Raw genomic sequence first — 18,349 nt, 5'->3', positions numbered from 1 at the left:
CAGTAAAGCAAGTGTGATCAGTGTATGGTGAGTGCAGAGCTGTGGATCCTGCAGATTCCTGTACCTGTCTGTGCCGAGGTACAGAGATTCAGTAATGTGGTTGAGAGGAAGAACGAATGGACTACAAGTGAGGTTACGTCAACGATGAAAAACCTGTCCATACCCTGTTAACAAACTTCAATTATGTCTATTGTAGGCCATGCTGAAGCGATTGCAAATGCCCGAAATGCGTTGGTTTTCTTTAAAATTCCTTAAACAGCCAAGCTTCATGTAGATCATCACCCTTAAAAGCTTCTGGACACAAGCACCATCCTTCCTTAAAGGAGAAGCGCCCGTGCATTCCTTGTACATCCCTTTAGTTAGTAAATATCATGAATGTACATTGTCATGGAATATAAACATATATTTGAGCATGGATGGGTCATTCATTACATTCCACCTGTGCAGCTGGGGACACATGGATAAAGTGGCATAGACGGTTTTGGCAGGGTGTCAGGAATCTCAGCGCCAACAAGCAGAAGTCGAGAGTTGACCATCATATTTAGGGATTTTAGCACATCACAAGTTATATAAAGGTCACCAGATGCCAGAGAGGCCATAAAGGTCACCAGATGCCACCAGAAGATACCATACACAATCAGATTTGGATATTTTAGCATATCACAAGTTATATATAAAGGTCTCCAGGTGTCAGAGAGGCCATGAAGGTTACTAGATGCCACCAGAGGTCACCATACACAATCATATTTGGGGATTTTAGCACATTACAAGTTACATAAAGGTCACCAGACGCCATGGAGGCCATAAAGGTCATCAGATACCACCAAAAGATACCATACACAATCATATTTAGGGATTTTAGTACATCACAAATTACATAAAGGTCACCAGACTTCAGAGAGACCATAAGGGTCCCCAGATGCCACCAGAGGTTACCATATACAATTATATTTAGGGATTTTAGCACCTCAAAAGTTGCATGAAGGTCAGCAGACCTCGGAGAGGCCATGAAGGTCACTAGATGCCACCAGAGGTCACCATACACAATCATATTTGGGGATTTTAGCATACCACAAGGTACATAAAGGTCACCAGATGTCAGAGAGACCATAAGGGTCCCCGGATGCCACCAGAGGTTACCCTATACAATTATATTTAGGGATTTTAGTACATCACAAGTTACATAAAGGTCACCAGACTTCAGAGAGACCATAAGGGTCCCCAGATGCCACCAGAGGTTACCAGACACAATCATATTTAGGGATTTTAGCACCGAAAAGGTGGCATAAAGGTCACCAGACGTCAGAGAAGCCAAGAAGGTCACTAGATGCCACCAGAGGTTACCATATACAATTATATTTAGGGATTTAAGCACCTCACAAGTTACATAAAGGTCACCAGATGCCAGAGAGGTCATAAAGCTCACCAGAGGATACCATACACAATTATATTTGGGGATTTTAGCACCTCACAAGTTACATGAGGGTCTCCATTTCAGTCTGGAAATATTTTCACACATTTCTGTTTCTGATTGGCTTTTGCTTTTTTTTCCCCCCCAATAGGTTACGTTGCAATGGGAGCCGTCCAGCCATCTTTCTGGGGACAACAACCATTGATACAGCCGCAGATGGTATTGGGTGGGCAGCCCGCCATTCCTCAGGTTATGCAGGGAAACCAGACGATAGCATGGGCCCCGCCAGGCCTTTACCCCACAACTCAGCAACAGTGGCCGACCCTGCCCGGTCAGTTTCCACCCGCTGCCTTCATGCCAACACAGACTGTATTGCCTTTCCAAGCAGCCATGTTCCAAGGTAGTACCGCCCCGGTAGCCGCTGTGCCGCCCTCCAGCGACTCCATGCGACAAAGCCCCCTGCGGCCAGATCAGACAGTAACACAGGAGATGTTTAAGGATTTCCAGATGGTGAACCCCCCTCCGGTGCCATCGAGACATCCGGACCAGCCTGCCCTCCTGTGTACCTCAGATGCCTTCTCAAGCTACTTCGACAAAGTTGGCCTGGTGCAAGATACGGACGACTGCGACGACTTTGACATCTCGCAGTTGAACCTTACACCCATGACTTCCACTTCGCCCTCAACTAATTCACGTGAGTGTTACAGTTTGTTGGCCTCCCTTTTGGCAGCACAAAGGGCATTGAATACGTGTAGCATTCTTCAACAACAAATTCCTTTTTTATTACAGTGAATGAAAATATTGTCACTGGTTTCTGTTATTTCATCTCATTGTTAAAGGGCCAGTTCACCCAAAAGAGATATCTTAGCTATAGGCGGATCCTGGTGGGCTGAGTCACGCCCATGACTTCATGTAGTTCTCAGATGTTCCAATGCTGTGATTTCCCTGCCATAGTTCCTGACGCTGCTCCTCTTCACCTGAGTGCTTTGGGTGTTCGCACTCAACTGCCAGCTATCACATTTAAGATAAAATAAATAAATATTGCATGCGCATGGTGGGAACCCCTTATTATGGGCACAGCAGGTGTATAGACCTGGAAATTCAGCATAGGGATGGTGGGGGCCCCTCATAATGGGCACAGCAGGTGTACAGATCCAGGAACTCAGCACAGGGATAATGGGAGCTCCTCATATTGAGCACAGCAGGTGTACAGACCTGGGAACTCAGCACAGGGATGGTGGGAGCCCCTCATAATGGGCACAGCAGGTGTACAGACCCGGGAACTCAGCATAGGGATGGTGGGACCCCCTCATAATGGGCACAGCAGGTGTGCAGACCCGGGAACTCAGCACAGGAATGGTGGGACCCCCTCATAATGGGCGCAGCAGGTGTACAGACCCGGGAACTCAGCACAGGGATGATGGGAGCCCCTCATAATGGACACAGCAGGTGTACAGAACCGAAACTCAGCACGGGGATGGTGCAAAACCCTTCACAATGGGCACTGCAGATGTACAGACCCAGGGACTCAGGGAAGGGATGGTGGGAACCCCTCATAATGGGAACAGCAGGTGCACAGACCCGGGAACTCATCGCAGGGATCTCACTAACAGACTCCCTGAGCTCACAAGAAATGAGTTGTATTTTGGTTTTGAATGAATAGTCCCTTTTAGTTTTTCACCTACAACTTCCCTTTTGCGGTTGTCTTGTATTTTTTCCTTATATTCTGTCGGGTTTCTACCATGGAGCCTTTTTATTGGGTGCTGTTTTTATACTTCTATGTAGATTTAAGGTTTTGTAGGACACGACACATGGTGGATTACCCCTCATTTTGGTTTGGTCGCTACGACGTTATGTTTATTGGCTTCATCCAGAGTTTTTCTTTACTAAACAACAAAATATAAAAAAATATATATATAAATGATAATTTTTCAAAAAAAGTTCTAGCTTTGATGCTTCGCAACAGACGCCGAGTGACGTTTGATTTATTAGGAACTTTGCAACTCATTTTAGGAACTCTATTTATTTCACGTTTGAGTCGTATTGGGCTGAACATTAATAAAAGACGACTGAGACGCCACGGGTTCATTTGTCACTGAGTGAGGAATATACTGTATATATTATATTTGAGATAAAAGTGGTACACTGGGCTGTTTTAAGAATTGCATCTGGAACTCAAATGTTACCATCCCTTGTTACTTCGATTAGAGGAAAATAAGGCGTAAGGGACTCAAAGTTGTCTATTTATAAACTATTCACAGGCATGTTCACCCTGTGAATATCTGTTCTGTGGTAGATAAATGCTAAAATTAATGTTCTTTAGTTCTTTCTTTACAAGGGAATATACACCATATTGCCAAAAGTATTGGGACGCCTTTACACGCACATGAACTCTAATGGCAACCCAGTCTTAGTCCGTAGGGTTTAGTATTGGGTTGGCTCCGCCCTTTGCCGCTATAACAGCTTGAACTCTTCTGGGAAGGCGCCCACAAGGTTTAGGGGTGTGTCTATGGGAATGTTGGACCATTTGTGAGGTCAGGTACTGATGTTGGGGGAGAAGGCCGGGCTCGCAGTCTCCGCTCTAATTCATCCCAAAGGTGTTCTATCGGGTTGAGGTCAGGACTCTGTGCAGGACAGTTAGGTTCCTCCCCCCCAAACTCCCCCATCCATGTCTTTATGGACCTTGCTTTATGACCCCTTCCTGTTCATGTTGGAACAGGAAGGGGTCATCCCCAAACTCCTCCCACAAAGTTGGGAGCATGAAATTGTCCAAAATGTCTTGGTATGCTGATGCCTTAAGAGATCTCTTCACTGGAACTAAGGGGCTGAGCCCAACCCCTGAACAACACCCCCCCCATAATCCCCCCTCCCCCAAACTTTACACTTGGCACAATGCAGTCAGGCAAGTACCGTTCTCCCGGCAACCGCCAAACCCAGACGCGTCCATCGGATTGCCAGACAGAGAAGCGTGATTGGTCACTCCAGAGAACACGTCTCCACCTCTCTAGAGTCCAGTGGCGGCGTGCTTTACACCACGGCATCCCACGCTTTGCATTGCACTTGGTGATGTAAGGCTTGGATGCAGCTGCTCGGCCATGGAAACCCATTCCATGAAGCTCTCTACGCACTGTTGTTGTACCAATCTGAAGGCCGCATGGAGTTTGGAGGTCTGTAGCTATTGACTCTGCAGACAGTTGGCAACTTCTGCGCACTGTGTGCTTCAGCATGCGCTGACCCCGCTCTGTCATGTTACGTGGCCTACCACTTCCTGGCTGAGTTGCTGTTGTTCCCAGTTGCTTCCACTTTGTTATAATCCCACTAACAGGTGACTGCGGAAAATTTAGTAGCAAGGAAATTTCACGGAACACCTGAATCCAATGATTTAGAGGGGGAGGGGCCCAATACTTTTGGCAATATAGTGCATCTTCAACTTTTTTTTCATGTAATACAACAATATGGCCACTAGGTGGTGCTGAGTAGCATAGAACATAAATACTTATTTCCTGTGTTACTTTAGCAACATCTAGAGGTCATATTGGCGTTATACATGAAAGCATTTTAAAAATCATTCCACTTGTAAAGGAAAAAAAAAACCCCAAAAAGAACATTTGTTTTGGCATACATTCGCACAGAGCAAATGATCACAGATATTCACAGGGCAAACGATCCTGCACATTTTTTATAAACAGGCCAAAAATCATATATAAAATTATCTTTTTCAAAAAAGTTTTATTACCAAACTCTATAGAGTTTCTCACAAAACTTTGTTAAGAAATCCCTTTAAAGGAGAACTATGAGGTGAGTGAAAATCACTCATCCTCATAGTTCGAGCCGACGTGTGACAATAAAACTGTCGCACGTCGGCTTAATAGATCGGGAAGTGAGCAAACGCATAGCGCCGCTCGCTCACTTCTCGATCATCTCCCTGCAGAGAGCAGTGACTGTCACTCACGGCTCCCTGCAGGGATCCCCCCTCCCCTCTCCGATCCTCCAGCACTGACTGGCAAAACGGACGGGGAAAGGGGCGGGAACAGCTGTCTCTGCCTCTAGATAGTGAGAGCCAGCTGTCGATCACGCAGTTGGGTGGATCTCGACAGTATTGTTGGGATCCGTCCCGGCTGCGGCGGTCTCGGTATATAGGGAGCTGTAGCTCGCGATATACTGAGCTTTGGGTCACAGGAGCATGCTAGTTTGTGTCCTCCCGTGACCCTGAGGAGAACTATGGGGAAAAACACTGACCCCATAGTTCTCCTTTAAGGGGTACAGATATACAGCCCAGATAGATAGATAGATAGATAGATAGATAGATAGATAGATAGATAGATAGATAGATAGATAGATAGATAGAATAAAAGCATTGAAATACTTCTTCCGTCACAGAACTTCACTCTATAATGAATGTGTTTGTTCCTCTATGAAAAATGCTTCTCAACACATTTAGACAGCAAACAGGCGGCCCGGGAAAATTATTAGTTACAAGCCAGTGACTCCAAGAGGAATTTGATGGAGTCTGTTACACTTCTGGCAGAAAGATCTGTAATACAAAATGAAATATGGATTTCATAACAGTCTGTGTCCTTTTATCTATTCACTAACAAATGATTTTTTTTCTCCTCGTCTCCACCTCGCCGTGCCCTCCAAAAATGGAACTCCGTCTCAAAGTCATTGTCAGAGACATTCTAATGGGTACTTTAAAAAGCAATTTAAAAAAAAAGGGTTTTTAAAGTGTAGCCACCAGCACCATTTTGCTTTCTATTGATGGATAGTGCGGGGAGAACTTTTGTCACCGCTGGTTGAGTTCCCATGGGGAGAATCGGCGCTCTCCAATGTCATTGGGACAAGAGGTGATGACAAATCCGAAATGTTACAGTTGTCACGGAAACAGAAGTTGATAACTTACTAAGAGGGGCTCTCCCCTTATTTCCTCTTATGTTTTGTTGTATTTCCAAGACTGGAAGGAAAATCTTCCCAAGTGGACAAAGACAGGCTTTGATGAGTACCCCATCCCCCCCACTGCCCACTCTATCCAAAACTATAATACAAAAAGTTTGGGCTCTAGACACACCATTATTAAACACACTAAAAAGTGATTGTTTTGTAAAATAGGTGCATACTGTATATTGGTCTTTTGATAAATCATAAAAGTAACCCTTTCCTTGATTATTAAAGGAAAACTATCTATCTATCTATCTATCTATCTATCTATCTATCTATCTATCTATCTATTTATCTCTCTATCTATCTCTCTATCTGGGCTGCATATCTGTACCCCTTAAAGGAGAACTATGGGGTCAGTGTTTTCCCCATAGTTCTCCTTAGGGTAACGGGAGGACACAAACCAGCGTCCTCCCATCACCCTAGGCTCAGTATATAGGGAGCTACAGCTCGCGGTATACTGAGGCGCCGCAGCTGAAGCGGATCCCGACAATTATGTCTGGATCCGCCCAGCTGCGTGACTGACAGCTGGCTCTGCCTATCTAGAGGCAGAGCCAGCTGTACCCGCCCCCTCCCCCGTCCGTTCCGCCAGTCAGCGCTGGCGGATCGGAGCGGGGAGGGGGAATCCAGCCCCTCCTCTGTCACGGCAGAGCGCCGTGACAGGATCGAGAGGTGAGTGAACGCCGGTATGTGTTCGCTCACCTCCCAATCTACTGAGCCGACCTGTGACAGTCTCATTGTCACAGGTCGTCTAGAACTATGAGGTGAGTGAAAAGCACTGCCCTCGTAGTTCTCCTTTAAATTTTTTTAAAAGTTTCTAGAATAGTCCCAATTATTAAATTAATAATAATAATGAAAACCGAAATTGTAATGTCAACTAAAACATTTGTTAGAGCGGGAACTTCTTTTAGGCTTTTATTGCTGTGTGTGTGTGTCAGGGCGTGACACTCCATCCCCACAACAGGTATAGTATCCTATAAAAATGCCCCTGTACTCATTCCTCCGGGAGGGGGCGGGGATATCTGGGTACCCCCTTATAATAAAAGGAGGCTTCCAGATTCCACAGCCCCCCTATTACCCCACATCCTTCTTGGAGCATAGAAGGTAATAATGAGCCCTCCCTCCCCCTTTACTCGCCACCCAGGTTGCATGCATGGATGAGGGTCTGGGAGGAATTTTCGGGGGAACCCCCATGCTCTTTTTTATTCAGTTTTTTTTTATTTTGTGATTACTTTATTTGAACTGAAATGACTCAGATTAGGGGGCAAAGCTGCTGCTGTACGTAAGTCAAGCTTTTTGTAAAAGAAAGAAGTTAATGCCGCAGCCAAATACGGGCTGCCAGTATACACTGACGCTGAGACCGTCCTTGAATATCATACTGTTCTGTAACACCACATACAGCTTTAAGGGCTTGTTCACACCACATACAGTGCTTCCAGCTGCTGGAACGCACTGTATCGCATCCTGCGGAAGGGGGGCGTGGCAGTGCATTGAAGTCAATGGCAGCGCAGCAACGCCCCCGCCCGCAGTGCGATCACCCGCACCAGAACGTGTGGCACATTAATGCCTACGATCCAGTCCAGTGCGATCTGAAAAAATGCTGCATGCACAATTTTTTTAGATCCAACTGGATCGGAACGCAGTTATTGTTTTGCCACGCGTTCTGGTGCGGGCAATCACACTTCGGGCAGGGGGCGTGGCTGCAGTGCCATTGACCTCAATGCACCACCCCTCCCTCTCCTGAATGCAGGAAGCCGACCGGGATGCGATACATGGAATGCGGCCGGCCCGGGATGAAATGCACACTGTATATGGTGCGAACAAGCCCTAAGGCATCACTCAAGCATGTTGTTTAAAGTATTTCTGTATTTTTTGCCCTCAAAGCATCAAAACATGTACCAATTGCATTGGTACATGTCCTCCGTGTCCTCCGCTTTCCTATTAGCTTTGAAGAAGGCCGGATTTTATTATGAGGATTTCCCTCTTCATAGACTTTAATAGGGTTTGCCGCTGAGATCAGGGCAGTCTCCCGCAAACTGAACCCAGGAGATTTACACATCCCTAGTTTGTAGTCTGTATTGGCAATATTGAGACGAACAAAAAAAAGCTTTTGTATGATAAAACGTCCACTGTTATTTACACTGAAAATGGTTTATAGCAGTGGTTCTCAACCTGTGTAACTTCAGGACCCACATTTGCCCTTGGTCATAAAGTCGTGACCGAAGTCGCACTGCAATGAGATGCACAGCATTGCGGTACCGTGCATTCCGGTGCAGGCGCTCGAACTGTGGGTGGGAGGAGCGTTTGGGGTGCCGTTCAAATTAATGGCAACACACCTCCCACACCAGAACGCGTGGTCAGTACACCCAGTCTCCCTACCTTACAAGAACTGGAGTGGATCCTCAGCCTGGGGTCCAGTGTGGGCTGCTGTGCTGTGACGGAGCTCCATCCATATGTGCATTGCTTGTACAGCTCCCTTGCACGCCCTGTAGAGGTGGCGGGAGCCAGACTGTGACGTCACTCCGGTCCAGGCACCTCTACAGGACACGTGAGGGAGCTGTAAGCAATGCTCGTATGGATGGAGCTCCCTCGCGGCCATAACCCCATCTGAAGCTGACACTCCGGCATATTTTGAATGGCTGCTTGGCACAAGAACTGACAGTGCTGCACTGGAAAAGTGGAAGGCATGTGGCGACCCACTGAACACGGGGTCGCGACTCACTTTTGGGTCACGACCCACCAGTTGAGAACCAAGGGTTTATAGCATGGCCATTTTTTTTCTTGGTAGAAAATCTAGCTAATGTCAGGAATTTCCAAGAATTTTAATCTGTATTCTTGTGTGTGGCCGTTCCCATCGGGTCCAAACCAGGAGAGTAAAGTATTTCCAGACCCAAGAACATTTGAATATATTGGAGCTTACTGGTCCTTAGGTGTGATGGCTGTTTTTTGGTTCTGGTTCGATTTGTAAGTAAGAGTACGTACATCTTCTACAGAAACATTCCTGTTCTTGTCAGAAACCCTTTAAAATCAATTGAAATGATAAAATAAAGAGAAAGAAACCTAAAAAAAGATGAATACAGCCGCCATACTTAAAGGAGAATTATGAGGCGAGTGATTTTCACTCAGCCTCATAATCTGAGCTGACCTGTGACAATTAAACTGTCACAGGTTGGCCTCAGTAGATCGGGAAGTGAGTGAACACATACCATCGCTCGCTCACTTCTCGATCTGTCCCTGCAGAGAGCCGTGACAGGGGAGGGACTGGATTCCCCCCTCCCCTGTCCGATCCTCCAGCGCTGACTGGCGGAACAGACGGGGAGGGGGCGGGTACAGCTGGCTCTGCCTCTAGATGGGCAGAGCCAGCTGTCACTCACGCAGCTGGGTGGATCCAGACAGTAATGTCGGGATCCGTTCCGGCTGCGGCGTCTCAGTATACCGCGAGCTGCAGCTCGTGGTATACTGAGCCTAGGGTGACAGGAGGATGCTAGTTTGTGTCCTCCCGTTACCCTTAGGAGAACTATGGGGAAAAGCCCTGACCCCATAGTTCTCCTTTAAGGACAAGGCTGCACGCTGGGCAGAATTTCTGAACATGACCAATGACGACACAATATCACTAGTGGAACAGGGATGGCGACAAGTGAGGAAAGCGATAATTAATGAAAATTGGCGAGAAGTATACTTTAGAACAGTCCACAGAGCATACCATGCCATCATTATCCCCACTAAGGGTCCCCAGTCCAAGTGGTTAACCGCTTGCCCGAAATGCTGCCATCCATTGCCTGACCTCACTCACCTAATGTGGGTCTGCCCCCACATACAAACCTTCTGGTCTGCCATTTTGTCCTTCATGAATGTTCACTCACATAAGTTAAGACCAATGTCCCCAGCCTTTTGCTTACTGCACGCTCTCCCACAGTCCATGGATAGTCCTCCCTCTTGCCCAACTCGCTGGGAACATATCTGTCTTCTGACGGCTAAGAAGGCAATACTATGCAAATGGATAGATCCGGAACCCCCCTCTATAGAAACATTTCTCCCCCTAATAAACCGTATTTTAATGCTGGACAAATTGGACACGAAATTTAACCATGCACAAACAAAGCTTTTCTTCGACACGTGGACATCTTATGTGGCAGCGGCATTTACAATGCCACAGCTGCAAGATTTGATGTCCATTTTTCAGTTCTCTAAATGGTACCTTGATGCAAAGCTGACCGGTATCCTAGGACCATTAGACGTCCTGAGCCCTGACCCCCAGCCCTGAACCACGGTTGCCACAAGCAGTAGGAAGATAATGCCCCTCCATAGGCCCAAAATTACAATTACAACTACAATTACCCTCACTGGCTCAAACGGGCCTCCTCCCAACAGTACCGACCCTAGGGGCTACAGGGACATACAGTTCACAAGCGATGGGACATCCATCATAAGGTCTTGGTCGGAAATCACACTTTTTCCATTGTGTTATTGTCTTTCTTTAGAGTGTGTGTATATACTTAATGGTACAAGTATGGATCTTAGTCTGCGAACTGAAATATGACACATGATTTTGTACTGACAAAAGATCTTGGTGTAATGTTTCCTTCTTATGTCTTTCAATAAAAATTTGACATGCTAAAAAAATAAAAACGGACAAGGCTGCAGTATACTGTATACCATTCTTGTTCTTGGGTTTAGATAGACTTTAGCCCAGAGTTCTTCCTCCGCTCTGCTGTTTCTTATTTTTCATGTCTCTGGTACATGGCCGTGTCTTTTAACGTTTCCAATGTCATCCCTTGCCAGCGCCCACGCCGGCTCCGAGGCAGAGCTCACCATCAAAGTCTTCAGTGTCTCACACCAGCGATCCCATTCCGGACGACATCTTTGAAGAAGGCTTTGAAAGTCCCAGCAAAAGTGTCGAACAAGATGCAGTAAGTAGCTGGAAGACAATTCAAATAACAATCCCCCCCCCTAGACAATACCGAGCCACTGAACACAAATTCTACAATAAAAGGATACTGATGGATGTAGCGTCGGGTCGCTTTGAGCTACGAGCCTGTTTGATGTCTCGGGTATGGTAGTTGCTGTGACATTGTATTGTGCTGAAGTGGGACGGAATCCAGATCTTGGCGTGTAAGGAGTTTTATTATAAAAGATTTGTGGATAACATTGAAAAACAGAAGCGTGAAGATTGTCGGAACCGCAAATAAATCTTTGATTATGTTGAGAATATAACATTGCAGATAAATTAGGATCCGGGTACCCTAAGGGAAAGCTCTTTTTTTTTTATAAACCATATTTTATGTATTGAAAAAGGGTTTTTTTTACAACAAACATACATACTGTAGATCGGGGGAGGGCAAACTCCGGCCCTCCAGCTGTGGTGCAACTACAAATCATATGAGGTCAAGAGATGAAGCCCCATACCACAGTCCACCATCAATCCATAAGGCCAAGAACTGTTGGCACTCTGACTCAGCAGGAAGGGGTATCAGACCTCTGCAGTGAGGTCACTGCTTTCAGACAGAGAGCAGAGGTCCTTCTCTGCAGCAGGGGGCATGGGTCATGATTCTCTACATGGGATGTGGTTTATTTTCTACAAATAACAATCTGTAAGACTTTGCACACTTTATGTTTTGGTGCACCTGGAATGTGTTTAGCTGATTTAAACTAGACTTTGAGAAAAGAGACCCTGTCATTTACTAAAACCTTTAATATGTACAACATAGGGCCACAGCTAGGGGGGGCTGGCGGGACATGTGCCCCGGGTGCTGCTTTAGGAGGGGTGCCACTGGGTGTGTGGATGGAGAACTTCTCCCTTGAGGGCAGCAACTCTAAGGCGTTGCCCTGGGTGACAGAATGTCTAGCTTCTCCACTGGTACAACATATGTATAAAGAAGAGGCTGAATACCTATGTCTCCTACACCACTCAACTCTGCTCCGTTGCATAGAACTGGCCCCCCGAAGTCCGCTCGGAAACCATTGCTTTCAGGATTGTTGATCTCCTGGAAGTGGTGTCACTAGGGGGTGACACCTTTGGACAGTCATTTTGGTCTCACCCCCCTCTGAAAATTCGGGCACTCAGTCATGGGCCGAGAGCACAACAGCTGCTCAAGAGAGAAGGGAACCCGGTGGCATACCTTATCCCACTGGGTGAATGTTCCCTCCTCTCTCTGCCGGCGTCCATCACCAAGATGGCCGCTGGCAGGTAACAGCCGTACAGTGCGGGGTGTCACCCCGCCTCTTGACGTCTCTCTCTTCTGGGTTTCCTGCAGCACATTATGGTTCCTCCTCTGACCTCACATCACTGTAGGACAAAGTAGTGATGTGAGGTCAGAGAGAGGAACCAATGAGGGCTACAGAGGGCCCCCTGAAATTGGCACTCCAGAAAGTGTCGGTTTTCCAGAGGATTTCAGAGGACCATATCTCTGCAGGGGGCGCAGCATCAAGCGATGACAGGTGGCAGGACAGGTAAATGTTCAGCGTCTTATTTACAGATATGTCCTTTGCGGGAAGACTTTTAGTCCAACAGTTTGTTGTTTTTGAAAGTGACATTTTGGTATTAAATGTTGGAGGATCTATGGGGAAAAAAGTTGCTCGCTATCTCTGCCTAACTGACCTTGAACTTGAACTTCTTTTCTACTAAACTTCTACTAAACTTTGAGCTTTTTCTTATCTTTGGGAGAAAAAAATACCAGTTATTGTGTTCTTGTGTTTTAGCCTGATGCTCCTCAGGCGTCTTCCTGCACTGACCAGGGCGAATCCAGTGGTGATACAATAAGCCCCGAGGTCGGTAGCTAGATAGCACAGACTGGGGTAGGTACCTGTCCTTTTCTCTCTTCCTGCTGTTGTGTTCTGTTTGCACGGTCTTCCTTTCCCCTTTTATTGCTTTGCTGGCAGAGTGTGCTGTCCGTGGTGCTGTTGAGTCATGTGACCGTTTGTGATGTCTTATTTGCATGTGTCCAGTCTATCGGCATGTTTCAACAGTAAAATATGTATCCTAAGATGATGCTTTGATACCCAGAGGTTGTTAAATGAGCAATGATGCATGTATCTGTGTGAATTTGTAACTCCAGGCAAATATTATTTTTATTTTTGGTTATAGAGGGAACATGTTAGAACTCATATCAACTTTTATTGCTGGTCCCTTTTGAGAAGATTTCCCTTCATTTCTTGTGACACCATGGTGCTCATGAATAAGCCTTCCACCCAATGTAAAGCTTGGCAAATGCCATTCATACAGCATTACCACCACTAGATGGTGCGGCGGAGCATAGGAATTTCCTTTGCTCCTTACTGCACTCTAGTGGCGGTAATGCCATGTGAACGGCATTCACCCAGCTTCACACTGTGCGGAAAGTTTATACAGGATCCCCACGTGTGTCAAAAGGTGACAGCTGCAAAATCTATTCTAATCTAACCTCAGCTGATTTTTAATTAATGATATTAAAATGATCCCTTAAAGGAGAACTATGGGGTCAGGGCTTGTCCCCATAGTTCTCCTTAGGGTAACGGGAGGACACAAACTAGCGTCCTCCCGTTACCCTAAGCTCAGTATACCGCTGTCGATGTCGAGATCCGCCCAGCTGCGTAAGTGACAGCTGGCTCTGCCTATCTAGAGGCAGAGCCAGCTGTACCCGCCCCCTCCCCTGTCCGTTCCTCCAGTCAGCGCTGGCGGATCGGAGCGGGGGGAATCCAGCCCCTCCCCTGTCACGGCAGAGAACCGTGACAGGATCGAGAGGTGAGCGAACGCCGGTATGTGTTCGCTCACCTCCTGATCTACTGAGCCGACCTGTGACAGTCTCATTGTCACAGGTCGGCTAGAACTATGAGGGGAGTGAAAAGCACTCACCTCATAGTTCTCCTTTAATTCCTGTGTGATCACCAGGACAGAGAATGAGAAGGAATCTCACATGACACCATCAGTGATAGACTCAGCAGTAAAAAGCCAAAATAAAACAATTCAGAGTCCCAATTAGGAGTCCTAAAGTGTGTATTGCAATAAAGCAGTCCACTAAAAAATAAGAAATATGCAAACGTGTTTCGGAGGGTCTTGAAGTGCCCCTTTTTCACGACTTACAGTGTTTGATAATGTAGATGATGGATTTACTGCAACCACCAGCTGCTAAGAAGTTTGCCATGTAGCAGTTCTCAGTGTGTCATCTGCACCCTCTACATCAGCCTTTCTCAGCCAGGGTGCCATGGCACACTGGTCTGCCTTCTGGCTGTCCCTACCGCAAAAAGGTAACTTAGTTGTAGTTGTGCCCCCCTAGGCCAAAGACATCCCTCCTATGGTGGAGAACTAAGGTGTCCACCATAACATCTATCCCCAAGTTTTCATGAAGCCCGTCCAATAATTTTTTTTTTTTTTTTTTTTATAACAATGAATTTATTAGATTTTGCCAATAGAACATAAATAATAAACAAAAAGAATACAACACAGATATATAAACCACAAAAAAAAGACCTACTAACTATACACAAACAGTATCTGTAGATAGAAGGCAAGTAATAAACTACACTGTATGCAGCAATAGATCAGGTCATCAATTAAAGGAGAACTATGAGGCGAGTGCTTTTCACTCTCATAGTGAACCTCATAGTTCTAGCCGACCTGTGACAATGAGACTGTCACAGGACGGCTCAGTAGATCGGGAGGTGAGGGAACACATACCGGCGTTCGCTCACCTCTCGATCCTGTCACGGCTCTCTGCCGTGACAGGGGAGGGGCTGGATTCCCCCCTCCCCGCTCCGATCCGCCAGCGCTGACTGGAGGAACGGACAGGGGAGGGGGCGGGTACAGCTGGCTCTGCCTCTAGATAGGCAGAGCCAGCTGTCACTCACGCAGCTGGGCGGATCTCGACATCGATGTCGGGATCCGCTCCGGCGTCTCAGTATACCGCGAGCTGTAGCTCCCTATATACTGAGCTAAGGGTGACAGGAGGACGCTAGTTTGTGTCCTCCCGTTACCCTAAGGAGAACTATGAGGAAAAGCCCTGACCCCATAGTTCTCCTTTAATCAACTGTATGTAAAAACAATCAGCATGAAGTGACATTGCAGAGAGATAGTAGGTGGCATAACAGGTCATGGAAGGCTCACATAAACATACCTCCTAGTAGAAAGTCCAGGTACAACATAGACATAGGTTAGTAGGTGTAAGTCGCGTTCCTCGCATATTCCCAAGAAAATATGTAATGATCGCAAAGGTCTGATAGGTAATAAACAGACTCGGGAATCTGTAGTTGTCGCTGCAGGAGCCAATAATTATTTTCTATTGTCCACAGATCACATCAGAAGATCCTATCTATGCTCAGATACGAAGACCTAAGTAACAGAGCTCAACGGGCTTGCAGTGCTCCAAGACTAGATTGAACAACCAGCTGGCTAGCGGCACTCAACGGCGGCATTATATCAAAAAGACACCTTCAGTGGGTTTTAGCGGCGCACCGAATGAGATTGATCCACCGGCGACGGCAGCACAAAGGAGGACAAAACAATAACACAAGCTCTCTAACATCATTAACCAGAAAGCTTTGCAGCGGAACTTCATTTTTAGACTTGACCATTTTTCATCATCTTGCTTTAGTTTTTTTGTTTTGTTTTTTTGAAGGACGCCGTTTTATTCTTTTTCAGATATTTTCACTTTTGCTTTTTTTAAAAAAAACAAAAACTTTTCTCATGTTCTCTTTTTATAAATCAGAACTTTTATGTAGCAGAAACATCACCCCGGTGGATTTGGGGGACTTAAGTTTACAGTTTTTTTTTTTTCCCTTTGTCAATGTTTTCTTAGTGGCGTTTGAGATTACCAGAGACATCATGGAAATGCTGTTTTATTTGCTTCACATCTCCCGGCGTTTGCATTTTTTGGAGGGGCGAGGGTGGGACCACGTTTTCTGAAAAAACCTGGGTAATATAGATTATCAATTGATATCAATTTTTATAATATTGCCTCTGACACTGAGCGAAACAAAAAGGAAAGGAACCACGGGACATTCAAGGTCTATTTGGTGGTAGAACGTGCCACTCTACCGGATGACAGACAATACGTAAAACAGATTGTTATTTACAAAGAAAACTTTCTAAATAAAAATAAATAAAAAAAATCGAAAAAAAATAAAATAAACAAATGGGAGGTATTTTTCCTCCTCACATATCTTGCTGCTGTATGGCTATGCAGTCAAGTATTATCTTCTACGTGTGCCATTTTTGAAAAAGACTTGTAAAAAAAAAAGAAGATTTGCCCATCTCTGGAATATTTCCAAATTGAAATTTGGATAAAACTAAAGACTTTTGTTCTGGGACTACTGAGGCATGAATTTTGTTATATAAAAATATGTGATTAAATGACTTTTTTCTCTTGTCTCTTTTGTACATTATAAGGCTTTAAATAATTAAAATTAAAAATGACAGGTTTTGTAAATATGGGTTTTACAACATTTTTTTTTTACCATTGTTATTTCACTGTAGAAGAGAGAGAATTGATGTGGTTGAAAGGACTTCATTAACAAGATTCATATATCACATTTTCTTTTTTTTAGGTGCAGAATAATTAGCTTGTCAGAAACCAATAAATGACTGGGGATTCTAAAACCTTGTTTTTTTTTTCTTTGTAACAATGTATTTAGGTTACATCTGATTGTGTCTTCCAAGTCTAACTTAAAGTGACATTAAGAGCAAAAGTCCCCCCACCCCACACTTCTAATGTAAGGACTTACATTAAAGGAGAACTATGAGGTGAGTGATTTCCAGTCATCCTCACAGTTCGAGCCGACGCGTGACAATGAAACTGTCACAGGTCGGCTCTATAGATCGGGAAGTGAGCGAACACATACCGTCGCTCGCTCACTTCTCGATCTATCCCTGCAGAGAGCCGTGACTGTCACTCACGGCTACTCTCCCCTCTCCGATCCTCCAGCACTGACTGGCGGAACGGACGGGGGAGGGGGCGCGGGTACAGCTGGCTCTGCCTCCAGATAGGCAGAGCCAGCTGTCAATCACGCAGCTGGGTGGATCTCAACAGTAATGTCGGGATCCGTCCCGGCTGCGGCGGTCTCAGTATATACTGAGCTTTGGGTGACAGCAGGTCGCTAGTTTGTGTCCTCTCATGACCCTTAGGAGAACTATGGGGAAAAACACTGACCCCATAGTTCTCCTTTAAGGGCCGGTGCACACCTATGCGACATCACACCGCATGGCAATCGTGCACGATTCCTGGCGGATTGCCGCGCGGTCAGGAGTTGTATAGGTGTGCACCGATCGCGCTGTGGGTGCCATTATTTTCCGATGGCACCCCAGTGCTTCTGAACACGATCGCGGCTACAACAGCCGCATGTCGTGTATCGCAGAAAAAAGGTCCTTGTACCTTTTTTGCTGTGATATATGATGCGCGGTTGTTGTAGATTGTGTTCAGAAGCAAGGGCGGAATCGTGGCGGGAAACCGCGTGATCCGCCCGGCGCGACTGGGGTGGCATTGGAAAATAATGGCACCCACAGCACGATCTGTGCACACCTTTATGACTCATGACCGCGTGGTAATCCACGCGGCATCGTGCACGATTGCCGCATGGCGTGGTGTCGCATAGGTGTGCACCGGCCCTAAATCATGCCTCTTAATCCGATCATCTTCTTCTTTTCAGGAGTTTTTAGCTGTCTCCGATCCAGCGCTGACTCCTCTGTCCTCTTCTCTCATGTCCCACCGTGTCTGTGCGGGTGCACGCTGCTCCATAGACTTACTTGCGTCTCTGCTCGTCTCCCGGCCGAACCTCTGAACTGCGTATGCGCCTGCATCAAGATTCTTTGCGGCCGCCCGATACATTTTCAGATGTTCGGACGGGAGCGCGCGGCGGAGACATAGGTAAGCATTAACCCTTTGCAAAAGTTTTTTGTTTTTTTTATCGTTCTGCTTGCTAGCCGTAGATATATGCAAAAACAAATGAGGGTTTAATAACCCTTTAATATAAAATCTTGCACCAGGGCCCTTTGTTCCTTAGCTCCGCTATTGAGGATCAATATCCTTAGCAGGG

At 46.1% G+C, this 18,349-nt stretch overlaps 1 protein-coding gene across 5 annotated transcripts in view; it reads left to right on the top strand.

Annotated features, from left to right (window-relative positions):
- The window catches only part of DAB1 (DAB1, reelin adaptor protein), a 178,797-nt gene extending 162,974 nt beyond the window's left edge, over positions 1 to 15,823 (top strand). For 4 of the 5 annotated variants that reach the window (XM_018557894.1, XM_018557892.1, XM_018557893.1 and 1 more), the window contains 4 exons: positions 1,563 to 2,105; positions 11,129 to 11,256; positions 13,046 to 13,141; positions 15,611 to 15,823. In XM_018557894.1, coding sequence (XP_018413396.1) covers positions 1,563 to 2,105; positions 11,129 to 11,256; positions 13,046 to 13,126 — 752 coding nt within the window. In that variant the 3' untranslated portion in view covers positions 13,127 to 13,141; positions 15,611 to 15,823. The remainder of the gene's footprint in view (positions 1 to 1,562; positions 2,106 to 11,128; positions 11,257 to 13,045; positions 13,142 to 15,610) is intronic. The other variant, XM_018557891.1, reaches the window with a different exon arrangement.
- Positions 15,824 to 18,349: the final 2,526 nt, after the last annotated feature.

This window comes from Nanorana parkeri, unplaced genomic scaffold, assembly GCF_000935625.1.
Source record: "Nanorana parkeri isolate BGI_ZX_2015 unplaced genomic scaffold, ASM93562v1 scaffold309, whole genome shotgun sequence".
In the NCBI taxonomy this organism is placed as follows: Eukaryota; Metazoa; Chordata; class Amphibia; order Anura; family Dicroglossidae; genus Nanorana; species Nanorana parkeri.
Note: the sequence above shows the minus strand (reverse complement) of the source record. Positions and strands in the feature narration are given on the sequence as shown.